At 39.3% G+C, this 20897-nt stretch overlaps 3 protein-coding genes across 3 annotated transcripts; all 3 read right to left on the bottom strand.

The window, feature by feature from the left end:
- Positions 1-7656, bottom strand: LOC148726231 (uncharacterized). The gene is made up of 5 exons (XM_088728154.1): positions 7188-7656; positions 5869-5986; positions 4854-4890; positions 4260-4389; positions 1-1640 (listed from the first exon to the last, which is right to left on the bottom strand). Exons 1-5 carry the CDS (start codon positions 7566-7568, stop codon positions 1122-1124), a joined length of 1185 nt encoding a protein of 394 aa, XP_088584280.1. The 5' UTR covers positions 7569-7656; the 3' UTR covers positions 1-1121.
- Positions 7657-9259: 1603 nt separating this feature from the next.
- LOC148726230 (uncharacterized) lies at positions 9260-12141 on the bottom strand. Its single transcript, XM_088728163.1, has 3 exons — positions 11182-12141; positions 10252-10425; positions 9260-10103 (listed from the first exon to the last, which is right to left on the bottom strand). The coding sequence occupies exons 1-3, from the start codon at positions 11515-11517 to the stop codon at positions 9597-9599; spliced, it is 1017 nt and encodes a 338-aa protein (XP_088584289.1). The 5' UTR covers positions 11518-12141; the 3' UTR covers positions 9260-9596.
- Positions 12142-13233: 1092 nt separating this feature from the next.
- LOC148726229 (uncharacterized) lies at positions 13234-19618 on the bottom strand. The gene is made up of 2 exons (XM_088728686.1): positions 19322-19618; positions 13234-13820 (listed from the first exon to the last, which is right to left on the bottom strand). The coding sequence occupies exons 1-2, from the start codon at positions 19616-19618 to the stop codon at positions 13314-13316; spliced, it is 804 nt and encodes a 267-aa protein (XP_088584812.1). The 3' UTR covers positions 13234-13313.
- Positions 19619-20897: the final 1279 nt, after the last annotated feature.

Raw genomic sequence — 20897 nt, 5'->3', positions numbered from 1 at the left:
GTCAGTAATCTTACGTTTATTAGGATAAATAACTACTGTTATCATTTTATCATAAATAATCTCTTGATAGTTACTTCCTATCGATATCTGAAAACTCACCCCAAAATATTGAATGGAGCAAATGAAACTAGAAGTTTTTGCATGATTCCTAGAGCAGCAGCAGTTTAGGTATCAACTGCAAGAAATTGTATCACAGCCACTTTGAGAGCTGAAGCTCGGGCTTCGGTTTTATAATCATCAAGGAGAGAATGTCTGCCGCACGATAAAGGTGCGATAAAGATAACTATAATTACAACGATAACGATTAAAATAACAAAAGATTTTTAAAAGTCTCGCTGTTAGCAAATAATGTTAAGAATTGTGGTTGTAAAGGAGTTAAGATTACTGCAAAAATTAAAATCTATCTATTCATTTTTACATGCTCCAAATCTGCTTATTGCTCTTTTGGTTGTTAGCAACAGTTCCTTTTCCGACGTTAGGCCGATCGAAACAAATAAATCGCGAAACACTCATTAAAACTGATTATTCATGAAACCTTTGTGCTCATCAGCTTCTTCCACGTTCCATAGCTGAGTGAAGTGACGTGATTTTCCCCATCAGCGATCATTGTTTACAGAGAGCCATCATGTTTCAAAGTTATTATTTGGTTTGTCGCTTGGAATCATTTTAATATCCCTCCGGCGGAACAAGAGGAACTCTTGAAATCACAAGAGAAAAATTCGAGAGAAGACTGATAATTTCTCGAGACTGGTTAAATTGCAGTGTAGGTAACCTTGAATAGTTCCATGACACAGTCCGGCTGCAAAGAATTCGAGCCACCTGAGGCCGTCACATCCTTTCACAGTGTTACGACCCCTGAGAGATGTCACAGTATCAACCAGCAGCGATCGTTGCAACTTTTTTAAAATAGCTGTCCTACTTTTTAGGAACAGCACGCATGGAATATTGATTGTTCCCTACACCGAGACAGATCTTGTTGAAGAACATGTTTCACTGCATCGATAGCTTGGCCTCCTGTTTTTCAAACGTATTCGCGGCCATTCCCTGCTTCTCTATCAACTACATTTCGATAATGGTACCGTAACACTTCTGTTCGCATCACCATTTATCTTGGAAAGAATTTACTGCACCAAAATATATCCCATAGCTCTGATATGTCTATTCCCGTTATCTGGATCATACGTTGCTTGGTTACCACACGTGTTTGAGTCATCGTGATAACCTCCAGTACCAAAACCAATTCTGGAATCACAGGAGTCACAATCGTTTTCTTGGTTGGCAATATAACCGATTCTTGCTTTCGAATGACTAGAACTAGTACCCACCGCATTGAATCCTTCTCTGTTGCAATTGCGCTGCAGAGAGGCCCTTGAGCCAATCAGCTTCTTCCACATGTTACGACCCAATGAGGTGGCGCGGTATTTACCATCAGCGATCAGTGAATATAGTGAGCTAGCCGGCTTGTCAATTGCAATAAAGCTGTCGTTTTCACCGATTTTCATAACGAGACAGATCCTTGTGAATGGTGTGTTCCAGTAGGTCGGTAACTTGGTCTCCTTTGAGTCAAACCCAGTCTTTCCTCCTTCGAGGTTGAAAGTTTTTTTATTGCTCCAGAGGTTGTCATCATAGTGAAACGTTCCCTAGACATGGCATGAACAAATTAATTCATTATAACAAAGTTTGTCTCGGCACAGGTGGCCCAAGTATACTGTGTGTGACTTTGGGTGCAAAGGGCATTAACGGTAATAATTAACATATTAAGATCGAGTTTCAAGCGTACGTGTGGGCCGTTAAAAAAGGACAAATTTGTAAAAAACAAAAATAAAGAAAAAACTTCAAAGGATAATGAAAGCGAGGAATAAAACATGCGACGTCCCTTTACTTTTTTTCTGCAGCCGCTTTGTTGCCAACGGTCGTTTTCACGGTGTTTTGGCGACTTGCTTTGTAACGCGTGTATTGTCAACAGTCAATAGGCAAAATTAGAGAAAAAATTAAGAAAAAATTAAAAAGGAAAACAAAAGCAAGGAATATATCGTATGAACTCTTCTTTCCTTTTTTCCGTAGCTTCTTTGTCCTTTACGGTCCATTTGACGCTGTTTTGGCCACAGGCAGCCCAAGCTCACTACAAGAAAAGCGGACTTGACTCTTACAGTATTACGCAACATTTGTATGGGATGTTATCGGTTTGCCTTAAAAGAGAGAAAAAAATGTCTTGTTTTGAAATAAAATGGACTTACCTTATTGCCTTGTTATTTTCTTTGTTGATTACCAGCGTCTCAGGCCATTTTGAAGCGTTTTCGGCGAGTTAGCGCTATTTTGGTGTTCAACTGCTAAAAAATAAGCCCGGCAAGGGTAGCCAGCGGCCGGCCGACCAGGAGAGCTAACTGGTTTGTTTGTTGACTGCAGGCCGCTGGCTACCCTCGCCGTGCTTATTTTTGTTACCCGACATAATGTGGGATCGGCGAACGGGTCCGCGATCGTTTCAACGAGCCTAATTCGAAATTGGAAATTCGCTTCGGGCGACGGATACTTCTAAAATGGGTTTCCGGGCCTTGTCTTTTTTCAGCAGTTGAACACCAAAATAGCAGTAACTCACCGAGAACGCTTCAAAATGGCCTGAGACGTTAGTAATCAACAAAGAAAACAATAAGGCAATAAGATAAGTCCACTTCATTTCAAAACAAGACATTCTTTCCCTCTTTTAAGGCAAACCGATAATTAACAATTAGTCGCCGAAGGTGAGGTGAATATCGTCAAATACCGAGACGAAGTCGAGGGCATTATTCGACAATATTCGCCGAACCTGAGGCGAATAATTGTTTTAGTATAATCTCAGAGCTGAACAATACAGAAATTTCTAAAATCGTAACATTTTAGTAACATTTGTTAACTTTTTAGTTTTTATAAGGAACCGCTCGACCAATCAGATTGCTGGAAACTCTTTGTTCAGCTCTGAAATTATACTAACATCCCATACAAACCTTTATAAATATAAAACGTTGCGCAACACTGTAAGAGTCAGGTCCGCTTTTCTAGTAGTGAGCTTGGGCTGCCTGTGTTTTGGCGACCTTCTTTGTAACGCGTGTGGTGCTACCGGTCAACCGTGTATATATGCGGATATTTTTGCCAGAGGGAAAAGGCTACGACCCTCCCATGGGAGATTGTCATTCATTCGACAGACGCGGTCGCCAAGCTTTTATATTTGAAACCCGTAGTAAGGGCGAAAGGAGTACGCGTACCTACAAAGCGATTTTGCCAGAATGGGTGGTGAAATGGAGCGGCTCTCGGATGTGCAGCGGAATTTAGATAATTTTGCCGTTGGAACGGGTAGGCTATAGCTAAGCGCTCTCGCGGGTGCAAACTTGAGGAAGGTCGGTCGACTTTTGTGGAATTTATCGGCCTTCGAGCAGCGACGGTTGGTGTTCGGGATCGATTGAACTTTCCAGCATTGAGTTTTATTGTACACAGCTAACCGGTAGCACAACACGCGTTTCGAGGAAAGTCGCCATAACAGCGTTAAATGGACCGTAAAGGAAAAAGAAGGTACGGAAAAAAGGAAAGGAGACTTCGTACCATAAATTCCTCGCTTTTGTTTTCCTTTTTAATTTTTCTTAGTTTTTTTTTATAATTTTTCCTATTTTACAGTTGACTGTTGACTGTTGACACCGCACGCCTTACAAAGCAAGTCGCTAAAACAGCGTTAAAACAACTGTTGGCAACAAAGCGGCTGCAGAAAAAAGGTAAAGGGACGTCGTCTGTTTTATTCCTCGCTTTTATTATCCTTTGAAGTTTTTTTCTTATTTTTTTTTTCAAATTTGTCCTTTTTTAACGGCCCACACGTACGCTTGAGATTCGATCTTAATATGTTAATTATTACCGTTAATGCACTTTGCACCCAAAGTCACACACAGTATGCTTGGGCTGCCTGTAGTCTCGCTAAGGCCTGAGTGAATCATGATTTTCGAATATAGAACGATGCATGGTTAAAAGTGCATTCAAGTACATCGAGACTGGACTACAATCTATATCGACCCCGACTAATGACAAGCATACGGCTGCAAGAAAATTGCGGCTTCTGTTCGTTTTTAAGCTTAACCATAAAGTGCATATGAAATATGAGTAAATAAAGCAAACAAATCATGGAATGCCAAAATATTTTTGCTTAAGCGATATGATATCATTAAAGCCGTTCGCTGTTTTAACTGGACGTCTTGTAAAAGACCTAAGAGCCATAATTGGTGAATCAAATAAGTACATACTAGCGAGCCATTTATCTTCATAACCAGCGTCCATCCATATCCACCGCACGCGCCAAGACTTGTCATGTGACAGTACATGGGAACCTTCTCAGAACTTATTTGTAATGAATAGGCCTTATTCCCATTAGCCCTAAAAGAAAAAGCGACAGCAGAAAAATCAAAAGAACTGCCATAAGGAAATAGGTAAGAGGTATATCATAAGGGTTGTGGTTTGATGACTAAAAGTACAAAACTGTAGGAACGTTTGCCTCGCTTTTCTATTTTTTATGAAGAAGGTTTAAAGTGATAATTTTTTTTTTGACTTGTTGAGGCTTTAGTTACAGAATGGTTTTCTCGTGTTATCATTTTTAGAGTTTTCAAGTCGAATTATTTCCCACGAAAAAACAGGTTGGAAGTGTGAATTACTGTTTCTTCCTCAAGAATTGAAGTCGCCAAAAATACTTCTACGTCTTTGGATTGTAAAAGTCGATTTTCATAGTAATTACAGGAACTTTTTACTGAGACTGACCAGCAGGACTTTATCATTTGATGCTGGAAGAAGCCAGTACTGACTGTAACTAAGAGTGATTGGAAAATGTTCTACCAGTAACTTACGATTTATTATGATAAATTTCCTGGCACGTAAAGCTCCCTGGAAGACGAAGGGAAACGAAATAGTTAGAATTCATTACGTGACTCAAAGACAAAATTCTCTCAGTTATACCTCAGCATCTTTAACCCTTTACAGCGTAAGGTCAATATGCATCTTCATCTTCTCCATACTGTTTTTTATACATTTCCAAAAGCACTGACAAGGAGAATTTGTTTGACAATCAAAGTATTCTTTAGTTGATGCTTACTTCCTAAATTCCCATGAGTTTTTTGCTTGATTCAGCAAGGAAGCAAGGATAATACGAGGAGAAATTAGTTGCTTGTCACTCTTATAATTAGAGGCTGAAGGGTGAAAGTGAAAGTGAAAGTGAAAGTGAAAGTGAAAGTAAAAGTGAAAGATTGGATACCTTAATAGCAACATAGGCTGAATTGCTAAGGTCTACAGTGTTACTAAGGTTGAGATCGGACGTCAGCATTATCAGGCGCCTCTGGCAGCCGCTTTAGTTCATGTAACGACCTCACCTTTTCCTCCCACACATCCCACCCCAGGGGAGGACATCCATCACACAGTAATCTCGTGCGTGGGAAATTAACGTCTCCTACCCCTAACCCTACAGGAGACGGGGCCTCCATTTATTCGTCCTTATGCGAGAAGACTAGAATATCTATCCATTTCATTGATGTTACAGAAAGGTAGCAAATTCTCCTTAGTTAGTTTAAGACCATGAGTTTTGGTCCGGCCGGGGCTCGAACCCTCGACCTCCCGCACAACACAATCCGGCGCTCTAACCAATTGAGCTAACCAGGAGGCGGTGAATATGTATTAGGTGCCATTACGAGCTAACTTCATTTTTTCCATATCTCTGTTCACAGAGGGTGATGCTTTCACTGTCTACCGGCTTACTATTCACTTGACAATCTTTTGAGGTGGACGAGGTTATTGAATGGCACATTGAAAAAAGATGAAAAGTGGAACTCATAAACTTTTGCCTTTCTTTGTGGTTAACGTCATAATTACCCATTTTATTTTCACATCTTTCACCAGTCCAAGGATTTTTGCAAGAACATGAGAAGGTTTGCCTTTTTATGTCGCGAACACAGGAACCACCATTGAGACAACCGGTCATCTGACAACCCTGGGGAATATAGATAACAATAACACTCTCCTAAGAGTTGATACTTTATCCTCAGCTCTTAATAACAAACGGCCATTTTGATAGTTAGCAGGGGGAGCCAGCAAGCAAGCCAGAATATCTCTTGTTTCAGAACATGATATCTTCAGTACGTGCAGTGAACGTAACATTAATTTTTCCACGTATGAAGGAAACAGCGTAGTCACGGCAGCCGAGCTTATCAATACAGCGATCTACTTTCCATGAATAGTTTTCAATTTTTTTTTTAATTTGAATGTTTTTGAAAAGGAAAAGTAGTTTTTATCAGAAGATTTTGAAATATGATGAGCAGATCAATGTATTTACATTCGGCGGAACTACTGAACTGTATGTGGCAGTGACAAAGAATGTAAATATTTTCCTATTGGTATGTTAGCACGTGGGCCGCTATGGTGTTAATTGAGTCTTTTACTTTATGGTGTATTTAAGGTTTGACATTTGTAATGTATGCATCTCAGGTCTCGAACTTTCCTAGTTTTATGTTAAATTTTATCTTGCATGTAATTAAGCTGTTTTACCTCTAACCCCCAGAGGTCGGTGCGTCTGCAGTTTTGGATGGGGAATACGTTCCCATTTTTCCCATTGGGTTTTTGGGTTTTCGTATCAGGCGGCGGCACACTGAACGTTTTAGCCCGACAGGCGATGACTAGTTGTTTACTACTCTGTGTTACTTTGTCGGACGGCATTAAATACTCGGGATCCTAGTTCGAGCTGCAACCCACTCTTGTGTATGAGTCGTGAATTCAAATAGGAATTATTGTATGCTTGTGATATCCACTATGAAACGGTAGAAACGACTAACTTTATTTACGCGCATTCTTTTTTGTTTTTCCCTCATTCATTTATTCACCATTATTTTGGCCCTTTAGGTAAATTACGCTTTCCCATATGTGTCATGTTTTACGCCCTCATAGCAGTGCGTGGCTTATGAATTATTTTTGTTTCTGTTTAAGTGTTTCGCTTTTACTAGTTCCCTCACTATTTGGTAAGTTTCTGTCTCGTCGTATCATTGTATTTAATTTATTTCCCTGTCTTATTCAGTCGTCACCAACAAAGTATAAAGGGCCGAGGGACTGTAGAAAATTAACTGTCCACAACTGCTCATTAGAAATAAACATCGAATGCTCCTTAAGATAATCAGAGAAAATATAATGTTAATTCTGACCTTAAGTAACAGCGAGAAAGTCGTTCCTTCGTCGTCAGAGAAATTGTTGTTTTCGTTAATGGACATGTCATGCTTGTTCAGTTCACAAGTGCCTTTGTCTTTCCCCTTGAAGTTGGCGGAGGTACACCAGGTATTTCTCAGACATTGCTGACCGCAAGATAACAAACTGGGTGAATCAAACCGTTTGGTAACATATCCAAGGAGCTTCCTATTTTGCAAGGTTTCAAAAAAGGAAAAACGAGAAGTTTCGGGGTTGTCTTCGGCGGAAAAACGTACATTACCCAACAAGAAGAACAATACAACTGTCGTCTTCGAAGCCATGTCTTGTTCTGTTGCAGTATTGAATAGTCTATGCAGCTTGAATAAAACTTTTCGCACCATGTGAACACACCTGTGTCTTTTTGTGATAACTATGCATTATGGAATAGTCTATGCAGCTTGTGATAACACTTCATGTGCTTCGTAATTAGAATAAAACTTGTCGCACCATTTGAACACACTTGTATCTTTTTGTAATAACTAATAGCGCCGCGCAAAAATGCGATTTTTGTCAGACTTTTGACATTTTTTCTCATTTTAATGAAAAAGAGAGACAAAAGTGAGAGAATGATTAATGTTAATTTCAATTTTTTCGTCTGAGTTTCGGGTCTATAAATAGTAACAGCGCACAGCGCAATTGCCCCACTACTTCAACAAAAATATTAACAAAAACGTTGACACTCTGGGAGAAATTGTATCATGGCGATTCACTGAATCTCCAGTTTTTTCATTCAGTTTGAAAGCCTCTATAGCTAATTGTGCTCTAGCAGTCTTATGTCATGAACATATTTCGCTTTGAAAGTGATGAATTGGCTGACAGCGAATTAGCAAGTCCGGTAATTAAAAAAGGTAATCCAACTCTTCGACTCCTTATCTGACAAAAAACTACAAAATTCCACGCAATGAAAAGGTTTGCATATGTTACAGGAGATGCTACTGCTTTCTTGATCAAATATCTTATTGGAAATGAAAAAGAAAAAAAACTTTCTTCAAATAGACTGGTGGGTATCGATAAGAAATTTAACAGACGACATTACTAGACAAAAATATATGGTAGAACTCAAGGATCTAGCGAGCAGGAAAATTTCAGCGGACACTGTCGTTAAACTCCAAATTGTAGCCTGAAGAGCACGAGTAATTTTGGCGGGAGTGTGCTCAGTATTTTCCTGTCGAGAATTACGGCGATCATCATTGAGTTTAACGGAAGCGGAGGGCTGCGGAGAGAAAGAAATTTGAACCATTTGGGCTGAGCGACTGTGAAAAAATATTGAGGGGGGTGAGGATAGGGGAATGCCCCTTCCAGCCCCCTTCCCCTACCGTGGAATCTAACTCCAAATCACAGGTTAATTAAGCTTTATCTCAGGACCAATAAAAATCGTATTTCGCGTTTTCGAGACTATTTCTTTAGTAGAATTTGTATCATGTGGAATAGTATCCCTGATGATATGAAGTTGGCTGAATCCTTGGGTTCATTCAAGTGCCAACTTAAATCATAATTTTTTAAGCGTTTTTAGAATGTTTTTGATGGGGGCAACGTTCGTTCATTTAAGATTATTTGCCCTAAATGTAGAAGAGTAAAGTTATATGGTGCATGCACTTGTTAATTATAAATTAATCAGTTAACTTATTTAGTTTTGGTTGATGGATCGGGGAAGGGTTTTTTTGTTTCTTTCTTATTTTTAATTATTACCGAAGGGCTGGGTTGGTAGTTGAATCTTGTAGGAAAAATAATGTCTTATTATTCATACTATCCGTACATTGTAATTAGTGTGCAAATCGTTAGATAAATCAATCAATAAATAAATAAATAATAAATATAGCCGGTTGAATGAACGATCGCGTGCTTCTTGACGTTAACTCGTCCTAATGAGACGTCCGCACTGCAAATTCCTCCGGGACATGCGTACGGTCAGGCTGTAGATATAAATGTAATTGTACCGTAAAATTTTTCTAAAGCTACTCATTTACTGCGTCGTCCAGTTATCTAGGCAGCAAGTAATTCGAGTTTTTTAAGGTTTCCTATATCGCCCGACAAGTTTTCCACCTTTATTTCAAAGAAAGAAGATATAAAGAAACAGTTAGTCGCCACATACTTTTTTCGAAAAAGTAACAATTTACTTCTTTCAATAGCGAGCTTTAGCTGTAAAGAAGAAAGCATAATTTATCTAATGAGCGCAAGCCTATTACACTAATCTCGTTCCCAGCCCCAGTGGATGCGGAGCCGAGTGTCCTGTGCCCCGAGTGTTGAGTTAAGGAACTAAGTCCCTGAGGAACAAGATTACTTGCATGCTTCATACAATGCACAGGAAGGTTGCACCCTACAAAACTCGGCAGAACCCTTGAAGCACATCTCCATTGCTTGTTGTTATCTCATTGTACCAAAATGTATCCCATCGCTTTGATATGTATATTACCATATTTAGCTTCGCTTCCGCAGGTGTTGGAGTCATCGTGCTTACCTCCTGTGCCGAACCCGACTCTGGAGTCACAAGTGTTGCAGTCGTTCTCGTTGTTTCCGAGGATTCCAATGCGAGCTTTCGGTCTTCCTGATCCATCGCACTTCACATTAAACCCCTCTCGGCTGCAATTGGGCTGTAACGATGCCTGTGAACCAATCAGCTTTATCCACGTGTCACGGCCCAAGGAGGTCGTGCGACGGTTTCCATCGGCGATTAATGAGTAGAGGGAATTAGCTTGCCGGTTTATGAGTATGAAGTTAATATGTTGTTCGATCTTCATACCGAGGCAGATCTTGGTGAAAGATGTGTTCCAATAGGCCGTTAACTTGGTCTCTTGGGAGTCAAAGCCAGTCTTTCCTCCGTCAATATTGAAGGTTTCATTGTTGCTCCAGAGATTAGAATCGTAGTGAAAAGTTTTCTATTCAGCGTAAATAAACAAGAGAGATTTTTGATAACAGACTTAACTTAGGCATCCCCTCCGACTAATATTCCAAAATGAAGCCTCCACACTATAGTTGTCCGTAGCCAGTCAAATTTGAGAACATTACAGTTTAACAAATTTATACCTGAGAGCCGTTTATTTTCATAACCAGCGTCCATTCACCCCCACCGCATGCGCCGAGACTGATCATGTGACATCTTTCCCCGATCCAAGGCTGTTGGCAAGCGCACGAGAAAGTTTGCCTTTCTACGTCTCGAATACAAGAACCACCATTGAGGCAACCAATCATCTGACAACCCTGGAGAATATAGATAACATGAGTCGCTCGTAAGAGATGATACTTTATCCTTAGGTATTAGTAGCAAACGGCCATCGTCATGGTCAGCAGGCGGAGCCAGTCAGCAAGCCGAAATATCTCTTCTTTCAGAACATGATATTTTCAGTGTGTTCTGTGAACGTAACATTAATTTTTTCACGTATAAAGAGAAGCGCGTCATCATGGTGACAGAACGTATCAATATGGTGGATTTACTTTCCATGAAGGGTTTTAATTTTTTACTTTACCGATAGAACTAAACTTTAATTCAAATATTTTTGAAAGGAGAAGCAATTTTTATTAGAGGATTTTGGAATATGATAAGCAGATTATTCTGCATCCTTCTGATATCCACTATGAAACTGTAGGTTAAATTAATTTACGCGAATTCTTTTCTCTTTTTCACTCATTCATTTAATCACTATAATTTTCGCACTTTTGGTAAGTTACACCGTCCTATACGTGCCATGTTTTACGCTCTCTCGCAGGAGTGCCTTCTTTATCAATTACTTTTGCTTCTGTTTAAGTGTGTCGTGTTTCCTAGATTACCCTCGTCATTTGGTAAGTTTCCCTCTCTTCGTATCATTGCATTTACTTTCCTGTCTTATTCAGTCGTCACCAACAAAGTAGAAAGGGTCGGGGGACTGTAGAAAATTGACCGTTCACAACTGCTCTTTTGAAATAAAGAATGACCGCTCCAGTTAAGATAATCAGAGAACATATACTGTTGATTCTGACCTTTAGTAACAGCGAGAAAGTCGTTCCTTCGTCGTCAGAAAAATCGTTGTTTTCGTTAACAATGGACATGTCGTGCTTGTTCAGTTCACAAGTTCCTTCGTCTTTCTTCTTGGAGGAAAAATTGAAGTTGGTCGAAGTACACCAGGTGTTTCTCAGACATTGCTGACCGCAAGATAATAAACTGGGTGAATAAAGCCGTTTGGCAACATATCCAATGAGCCTCCTATTTTGCAAGGTTTCAAAAAAGGAAAAGCGAGAATTTTTGGGGTTGTCTTCGGCGGAAAAACGTACATTACCCAACAAGAATAACAATACAACTGTCGTATTCGAAGCCATATCTTGTTCTGTTGCACTATCAGTGGAATAGTCTTTGCAGCTTGTAATAACACTTCCTGTGCTTCATAATTTGATTAAAACTTGTCGCACTATGTGGAGACACCTGTCGCTTTTTGTAATAATAACTAATTACCCCGTTACTTTGACAAAAAAATGTCAACAAAAATGTTGACGCTCTGAGAGAACTGAATTGCTTCCTAGCCCGGCATTAACTGAATCTCCATTTTCCATTCACTTTGAAAGCGCCTAATTATGCCTTAGCAGTCTTACGTCATGAACATATTTCGCTTTGAAAGTGATGAATTGGCTGACAGCGAATTAGCAAACTCCTAGTGGCACAAAAAGCTGCAAATTTCACTCAATAAAAATATTTGCACATGTTACAGGATGTGTTACTGCTTTCTTTTGAAAATGAAAAAAAAAACAAACAACTTTCCTCAAATAGGTTGGCGGGCATCGATGAAAAATTTAACAGACGACACCAATAGACAAAAATATAGGGTAGAACTCAAGGATCTAGGGAGCAGGAAAACCTCAGCGGACACTGTTTTCAAACTCTAAATTGTAGCCCGCAGAGAACGCGTAATTTTGGTGAGAGTGTGCTCAGTATTTTCTTGGCGGGAGTTACGGCGATCATCATTGAGTTTAACGGAGGCGGAAGGCTGAGGAGATAAAGAAATTTGAACCATTAGGGGCGAGCGACTGTGAACAGATATTGAGGGGGGTGAGGATATGGGAGTGGCCCTTTCCGCCCCTCCCCTTACCGTGGACTCTAACTCCAAATCAAAGTTAAATTAAGCGTTATAACAGGAGAAATATAAATCGTATCTCGCATTTTCGGGACTATTTCTTTAATAGAATTTGTATCATGTGGAATATCAAGTTGGCTGAATCCTTGGGTTCATTCAAGTGCCAACTTAAATCATTATTTTTAAAGCGTCGTTATAATGTTTTGGATGGGGACAACGTTCGTTCATTTAAGATTATCTGTCCAGAATGCAGAAGAGTAAATTTATATAGTGTATGCAATCGTTAATTATGAATTAATCAATTAACTTATTTAGTTTTGGTTGATATATCGGGAAAGGTTTTTTCTCTTGTTTTTAAATTATTATTACCAAAGGGCTGGTTGTCGAATCTTGTTGGGGACATAATGTCTTATTACTACTCGTACATTGTTATTGGTGCCGCAAATCTTTAAATAAATAAATAAATAATAAATATGGCCGGTTGAATGAACGATCGCGCGCTTCTTAACGTTAACTCGCCCTTCCAAGATGTCTGCACTGCAGGCTCTTCAGAGACATGCGCACGGTCAGGTTGTAGATATAAATGTATTTGTACCGTAAAAGTCTTTTAAAGCTACTCATTCAGTGAGTGTGCCAGCCAGTCAGCTAGCCAGCTAGTAATTCGAGTTTTTGAAGGTTTCCAATATCGCCCGAGAGCTTCCACTTTTATTTCATAGAGAGAGGATACTTATAAATTTAGAGAAAAACAAAAAAAACTGACAGTCGCCACATACTTTTTTTGAAAAAGTAACAATTTATTTCTTTCAATAGCGAGCTTTAGCAGTAAATAAGAAAGCATAATTTATTTAATGAGCGCAGGCCTATCACACTAATCTCGTTCCTAACCCAGTGGATGCGGAGCTGAAGGTCCTGTTCTCCAAGCGTTGGGTCAGGGATCGAAGCCTCTGAAACAAGATTACTTGCATGCGTCATATAATGCACAGGAAGGTTGCACCCTGCAATACTCGACAGTGACTTTGAACCACATCTCTATCGCTTGTTCTTCTCTCATTGTATCAGAATGTATCCCATCGCTTTGATATGTATATTTCCATACTTAGCTTCGTTTCCACAGGTGCTGGAGTCATCGTGTATACCTCCTGTGCCGAACCCAATTCTAGAGTCACAAGCGTTGCATTCGTTCTCGTTGTTTCCAAGGATTCCAATGCGAGCTTTCGGTCTTCCTGATCTATCGCTCTTCACATTAAACCCCTCTCGGTTGCAATTGGGCTGTAACGATGCTTGTGAGCCAATCAGTTTCATCCAGTTGTCACGACCCAATGACGTCGTGCAATGGTTTCCATCAGCGATTAATGAGTAGAGGGAATTAGCTCTCCGGTTGAAGAGTATAAAGTTAATATGTTGTTCGATCTTCATACCGAGGCAGATCTTGGTGAAAGATGTGTTCCAGTAGGTCGGTAACTTGGTCTCTTGTGAGTCAAATCCAGTCTTTCCTCCGTCAACATTGTAGGTTTGATTGTTGCTCCAGAGATTAGAATCGTAATGAAAAGTTCTCTAGTCAGTGTAGATGAACAAGAGAGATTTTTTAATAACAGACTTAAAGGCCTTTACTGGTCGTATAACTTAGGCATCCCCTCTTAGCTTGTTGACGGATAAATACTATTATCATTCGATGGATTTTTTTCCCCATTTTCATTGGCTGGGAGCCGACCACGTGATCTACAAAAAACTTCCTACAAGTAATGGTTTGCTCATGCGTACTACCGTCTAAATCCGTCTTTGCTGCAAATAATATTCTGCTCATGCGTAGTATTCACAGATTTTATCGACCAAAACAAACAAGGAAAACATTTGATATCTGGCAGTAGTGCGCGCTTGCCGCTTCCCCCCCAAAAATTGAAAACAAACTCGCTTGCTGCTTCCCCCAAAAAATTGAAAACAAACTCGGTGATCGAATGATAAAACAATTATCGAACTCGGTTATCGTAAAATATTGTGATTTGTCAGTGTAGGAGCTCGCAGATCAATTATTTGCCTTAGCCTTCGGCTTCGGGATAGGGTAAAGTATGGACTGGACTGGATTATTTTTTTAACCATTTTTTTTTTTTACCATTTTATAAGGGGGGAAGCTCACCATTAGTACTCAGGGAGGGGTGGGTGCAGTCTATAAGTACTGAGGGAGGGATGAGAGGCCGACTGTTATTACTCAGGGAGAGGCGAGAGGTGGTTGTAATTGTAAACTCTACTGGTTAATGGAGGTTTATTCGATCGTACAAATTATATTAATCGGTCTTAAACCGGTTGCTTATATGATGGAATACGAGTGTTTTGATTTCCTACCATTCGGTCTTGATGTTCAGGTTTAGATCTCCTCGAATTATTGCTTTGTCTTGATAGAATACAAGCAGGCTAAGCCTTTCAACATTTTTTACCGCTTTTTCTCAAGGCAGTGATTGATATCGCCGAGGGACTTGAATTTTTGCATTCAAGGAATGTGGTACACCGCTAATGTCTATTTCAGTAGCCATATATGGCTTGTCCCGCGCTCAACGTTGGACGTCTGCGCGTGAACCAATGTTCTCCTCGAAAAGTCGAAAACAAATTTTTCGACTTTTGCGTTTTCGAGTTCTACGTTTTAGAGGTCTGTGTTTTCGAGGTCTGCGTTTTCGAGGTCTGTGGTCTGCGTTTTCGAGACACCCGAGAGAAGGTTGTTTTGTACGACTGTACCAACAATGATTTTATATAGTAAACGTATAAACGGTAAAATTGCGATGCGCGGCTTGTGAATTCAATATGCGGCTAAGTCAAGGGCTAAGGACCGGAAATTCCGTGATCTCGTCTGATGACACAAAGGAAAACTGATGGGTCACAAGTCGCCTCAAAAGGCACACGCATAACCTATGCCAGACTGGCAACTCAACAGTGGAGGATCGTAAACGTGATATTTTCAATACAAATGAAAGTCCGGTGTTTACATGACAGTTTCGCTTTCACATGACAAAAAAATTAAGGAAACGCCTCGGCCCGGCGCAAAAAATTTGATATACAAAAAGTCAGTCGAAAAACCGATAAAATAATTTGCACGATCGAGTAAAAGCTCCATTAACCAGTAGTGTTTACAATTACAACCACCTCCCACCCTCCCTGAGTAATAACACTCTGCCTCCCACCCTCCCTCAGTACTTATTGACTGCACCCACCCCTCCCTGAGTACTAATGGTGTGCTTATTGGCGTTGTTGGGTGGGAGAACAACGTGAGGTTTATGGAATTAAGTGCCGCTCTCGCTAAGAGCGATCTTCTCGACTAACGTTTGAGAAACAAAGTTTCGTTTACTTATAGCCCGTGAAAAAGGGTTTCGGACACATGTTTCAAAATGGTTTGGTTGTTTTCCAATTCTCCTTTTTTGCGTCGCCATAACTTATGTAGAACATGTAGAGGATAAGCAAACGAAGCTGAACGGTCTAAGAGCTAGATGTCCTTGTTAATTTTCAGAATTATGCAAATAAGTTTTGTAAACACAATTGAGTACTCTCGGGTTTGAGGCAATCTGTGTCCTCATTGGTGTCTAAAATATCCACTGATATGCTTTTTTAGCCCTGCCTACGCTTGCATTTTAAGAATTCCGAGTCTTTGTTAGAAATTGGTAAAGTGTGGATATGCAAGTTAAGAGAAGGGTCTCCCGATCACGCTTACGTAAGATTTCAGGTGAAGTTTCCACATTTTACCTACAAACTGTGTGTAAGCTGCTTCTTATGTTTCCTCGATTTTCATATGTGGATACAAGATCTGTCGTCTGGAACAAAATTATCAACATGACAGCTTGAAGTCCATCACCAGGAGAAGTCAGCCGGAAAAGGATGACAACTTTACTGATTTAGAAAAAGAAAACTCCGGATTGTTGAAATATCTTCCCTTGGAAAAGTGAATGAGATTCCGATTTCGAAAAAACCCAAAGTAGTATAACTCTTACGAGTAAAGAGACTCAGTCCTAATCAAGAAGTCTGAAGAATTTCGTTAATATTCGTATGTGAAGAGGATACCCAGTAATGGTTGGAAAATGTCCAGACAATTTTAAATCGATCGCCTTAACATAGCATAAGTTCTGAACCGCTGTCGACAAGTAAAGTCAAATCCATTTATTTCGCAGGGGATTTTTAAATACTTTCATGTTATACTAGTTGAGAAATCGTTTTTGTTTAAGAAACTGAAAAAGAAAGGCAAATAACATACTAACATAAGCTCTGAACAGCTTTCGACAAGTAAAGTCAAGTTCATTTACTTTGAAGGGGAGTCTTAATTTTTCCGTAAAATAAAAGTAGAGACATTCTTTTTTTAAGAAACTGAAACAAAAAGGCGGAGGAGTATAAACATTTTAAAAATTTCTCTTTCCGACAGGATGACTGAATCTGCGGGGAAATTGTCAAAAGTAATGATGGGGGAGCCTCTTTACACAAAAAGATGAAAGCTTTGTCACTTATGATGTATGAAAGGGAAATATTCTTTTAATTTAATTCTCCAATTTCAATAGAAAAGCTCCACATTGTGTATTTGTTATACTTTAAACCACAGCGCGTACGAAACCAGATGTCTTTGAAAGTGAGACAAACATACAAAAAGAAATCAGGTGGGAAGCCATTTAAATTCGTGAAATTGCAAATATCATGTCCCATTATGCCTCACTGAGCTTTCACGAGAACTTACGCCACAAGGAGTGAATTAATGGCAGATTTTAGCACAATAACCATCACAGCATGAAATGATGAATTTACGTATCTTTAGCATTTGCGTAAAGATCCGTAAATATATGGCGTTTTCTTTACGGAAAAGTAACGCATTCCGTAAAGACGCGTAAATGCAAGGAACGCGTAAAGAATACGTAAACAATGTTACATATTCGTAAAGAATATGGGTCAAAGATGGATACAACTCACTGCTTTCTAGTTAGTAACCCCCCAAAAATTGACATAATCGTGTTTCGTCTGTCTTAAGTAAAACTTTATGTATTTTGAGCAGTTTCGCTGGAGACACTTTACGCGTCTTTAACATCCTTTACGATTATTTACGCACTGTTCTTTACGGACCTTTATCATTCTTTACGCACAATAAGTTTACACGTCTTTAATTTTATGTTCGCGGTTATCAGAATCTCTTCTTTTACGTTGTTTCATACACAAGCATAAACCTGCTGTCCGCGTCAATATATTTAATAACTTAAAATAGGCGCTCCCCATTTCGAGCTCGAGAGATTAGTTTTTTTTTTCTTTTTGAAACATGTATGATTGGAGGAACAAAAATGCGTACAAGCTACATAATGCCTATTACAGGAAGCTTTTCGAGCCATAAGATCAGCTGATTGCCTTGGCCTGCGTGTTTTCTATGCCATTACGCCATTACTGTGTCCCAGTCTGGGACACAGTAATGGCGGCCGGAAATCGCTGAAAACATCTGGAATTCACTTCTGCTGTAAAAATCGATCCGCTCGCCCTTTACAACTAGCAGATATTTACATAAACACTTTTCACGATACCTCGACTGTTTAGATTGCTAAAAATCGCTGTAAGAGTATAAGAGCTGTAAGAGCTGAAAACCTTCAAAACGAGATGCATTTAGGATGTTCAATAACCAAAGAAAGCTGAAAACTCAGGGGCCCTGCGATTTATCATTTTAGAATATCGATGACGTCACGTGAAAACAAAGAATACTCAGTATTTTCTGCCCACCCCCTCAAGTTGCATTTTATTTAAGTCTTTAATGAAGATTAAAGATGTTTACCAACAAATTTGGAAAACCACATTGTCTACGTGTCCAGGAATTTATTTATTATTTATTGGAAAAAAAAACTACCTCAGTAGATTTCAAAAATTGAAATGTTAATGGAAAAAGGCATGTCAGAGAAAGGAAAAATAAAAACACTGATTCCGAGGAACGTTTTAGCAACCCCGCAGCGGGCTTTTCGGACCGGCGGCGGCAAAGGATAGGATGACTAGACTTACATGAAGTATTTTACCAATTTTTTTGAAAAACGCATGCGTAAAGTTTTGTAGACATGCGCAGTGTTAGATGTGATACATCCCACATGGATGGTGAGTAACACACTGTCTCATATATATACTTATCAAATCCTTACGCACTTATAACACATAAGGCATCTGCCGATCACGTTTACGTCTACGTTATAATCCGTGAAAAGGTGATGACCTGACTGACTGCTCACATGACTGATCATCTCTCCGGCCAATACTTCGGTTCTCACTTCGGCACTACTTCGGCACTTCGATACTTCGGACTCATTTGCATAAATCTCATTTGCATAAAGTAAACTCGAACCTAATACTTTGGCCGAGCGACTTTTTAATTCTTGTTTAAACTCGGTCCCATGCTCCGCGGGATTGCCGGAGTAGACGCCTTACACTAATTACGATTTTTTACAATACGCGTAAAGAAACCGTTTATAGTCTCATTGCGTGATCTTTATATTCAACCGTTTACATCGCGTAAAGACTTTCTTTACGAAAGTCTTAAGAAGCTCGTAAAGATAAGTAAAGAGGATCTTAACGCTTTCTTTACGACGTCTTTACGGAACCGTAAATTCAAAATTTCTTGCTGTGCATATTAATCTATCCGTCTCAAAAATGATAAGGTGGATAACGCCGGAAACTATTAAGGAATGGATTCAAAACAGTCTAATCGAGTTATTCAATCTCAGTACGATTTTTCGCGAAGAAGTTATGGTCTGAAAATTTAGAATAATCAGGAAAAGGTGAAAGTTGGCTCATAAAGTAACATAGGGCAAGATACTTTTTAAGTTATTTTTGAATTCTATATTCATATAGTATCTCAATTTGATTACCTGAGGATTATTGCGAAGTTGATGTTTAATTTTTACGTGTAAGGCCTCAACCGAGTTATGTTTTTCGTTTTCGCTCACAGTGAAGGTTTTGTTTGTTAATGTAATATGATAGTTAAATGACTGGTTTGAATTCAGTCCGTCAGCGATAGAGAAAAAATTCTGTATAACGATTTTAACTAATGAATGCAATAAAACAATAATTACCCTCAGGAGAAATGAGAAAATGACTCCATCGCGGTCAGCGAAGTAAATGTTTTCGTTTACAACGAAGATATCATGCTTGTTGAGTTCACAAGTTCCTTCGATTTCATCGTCCGTCTTTAAGGAAAACTTGAAGTTTATCGACGTACACCACAGATTGCTAAGACAGTGTCGACTACACGATAACAGAGTGGGAGAGTAAGACCTCTCGACAACAAATCCCATGAGTTGCTTATTTTCCTGTATTTTGAAATATGATGAACGAGAATCTAAGCTGGAGGTTCCTTTGGCGATGAACATGGTGGAATTTTAAAATAGGAAAAAGAATAATATGTTGTTATACCCCATTGGAAAGGAAGCCAGCTCTGACCATGACAAATAAAAAGTGATCCCTGAGACATTTAGCACTCCCAATAAAATATTAAATGTTTACTTCTTTTAAAAATGTTTAGATGATGACAAGCACGTGACTGACAGAGTTCATTTGTGGTCATGAGATCGGAGATGCTCGAGGCGTGCTCGGCAGTCTTCACGTCGCTGACGTTTTCCAGCGACCACTTCTGACAGCCTATCTAATTTGCGTTTGACATATGGTGCAGTTGTTGAAACAAAGCTAAGCTAAACATAGGGCTGGTTATTTAAACAAAGCTCAGCCGTTGTTTAACAAACCGCGCTCTGAGCCATCTTTAATCTAGCCGAGCTTTTTTTCTGAACATATATTTTTGTGAAAAATGATAAGAGGGCCGAATGCTAATCACAAGTGGAAGTTCATTTATCTGATCAAATCAACCCTCATACCGGGAATACTTGAGGCCCACTGCTAGCTTAGAACCGCGGTTTGAGTTTGACTTTGTGGGAACACCTGACCGCTGGGCTTGGGTCGCGAACCACAACACATCTGAAAATGTGTGGAGGGCTCGTACATTCACTTTCTTTTTTTTTTTCTCTAGCAAGTGTGCACTTAACGAACTCTGAAAGCAAGATGCAGACTGTTTTAGGTCCCTCTCCCCATTCCTCCTCTCCTCATTTCTGCGAGTCAAAGAGTCAGTAATCTTACGTTTATTAGGATTAATAGCTACTGTTATCATTTTATCATAAATAATCTCTTGATGGGTACTTCCTATCGATATCTAAAAATTTTCCTTCAAAATATTTAATAAACCAAATGAAACTATTAATTTTTGCATAATTCTTTGAGAAGCTACAGCCAAGGCGTCAACTGCAAGAAATTCTATCACAGCCAGTTTGAGAGCTCGGGTTTTGGTTTTATAATCACCAAGGAGTGAAAGTCTGCCGCACGATAAAGGTACGATAAAGATAACTGTCATTGCAAAGATAACGATTACAATAACAAAATATTTTGAAAAATCTCGCTGTTAGCGGATAATATTGAGATTTGTGTTTGTGAAGGAGTTAATATTACCGCAAAATTTAAATCAATTTATTCATTTTTACATGCTCCAAATCTGCTGATCTCTCAAACGTATTCACGGCCATTCCGTGCTTCTCCGCCAACTTAATTTCGAAACTGGTACTGTAACACCTCTCTATGCGCTGCACCACCATGTTGAAGAATTTA

The sequence above is a fragment of the Stylophora pistillata genome, chromosome 7 (assembly GCF_964205215.1).
Source record: "Stylophora pistillata chromosome 7, jaStyPist1.2, whole genome shotgun sequence".
NCBI lineage: Eukaryota > Metazoa > Cnidaria > Anthozoa > Scleractinia > Pocilloporidae > Stylophora > Stylophora pistillata.
This window is presented reverse-complemented; position numbering and strand designations above follow the sequence as displayed.

What these genes read in the sequence shown, in the direction of transcription:
- LOC148726231 (XM_088728154.1), bottom strand. Translation starts at nt 7,568, where the DNA reads ATGGTGCGAAAAGTTTTATTCAAGCTGCATAGACTATTCAATACTGCA. An exon ending in CTTTCTCGCTGTTACTTAAG is followed by an intron (nt 5,987 to 7,187) that starts GTCAGAATTAAC and finishes TATATTCCCCAG; the next exon opens with GGTTGTCAGATGACCGGTTG. An exon ending in AAGATGTGAAAATAAAATGG is followed by an intron (nt 4,891 to 5,868) that starts GTAATTATGACG and finishes TTCGTCTTCCAG; the next exon opens with GGAGCTTTACGTGCCAGGAA.
- LOC148726230 (XM_088728163.1), bottom strand. Translation starts at nt 11,517, where the DNA reads ATGGCTTCGAATACGACAGTTGTATTGTTATTCTTGTTGGGTAATGTA. An exon ending in CTTTCTCGCTGTTACTAAAG is followed by an intron (nt 10,426 to 11,181) that starts GTCAGAATCAAC and finishes TATATTCTCCAG; the next exon opens with GGTTGTCAGATGATTGGTTG. An exon ending in TGAAAATAAACGGCTCTCAG is followed by an intron (nt 10,104 to 10,251) that starts GTATAAATTTGT and finishes TACGCTGAATAG; the next exon opens with AAAACTTTTCACTACGATTC.
- LOC148726229 (XM_088728686.1), bottom strand. Translation starts at nt 19,618, where the DNA reads ATGTTCATCGCCAAAGGAACCTCCAGCTTAGATTCTCGTTCATCATAT. An exon ending in TTTTCTCATTTCTCCTGAGG is followed by an intron (nt 13,821 to 19,321) that starts GTAATTATTGTT and finishes TACACTGACTAG; the next exon opens with AGAACTTTTCATTACGATTC.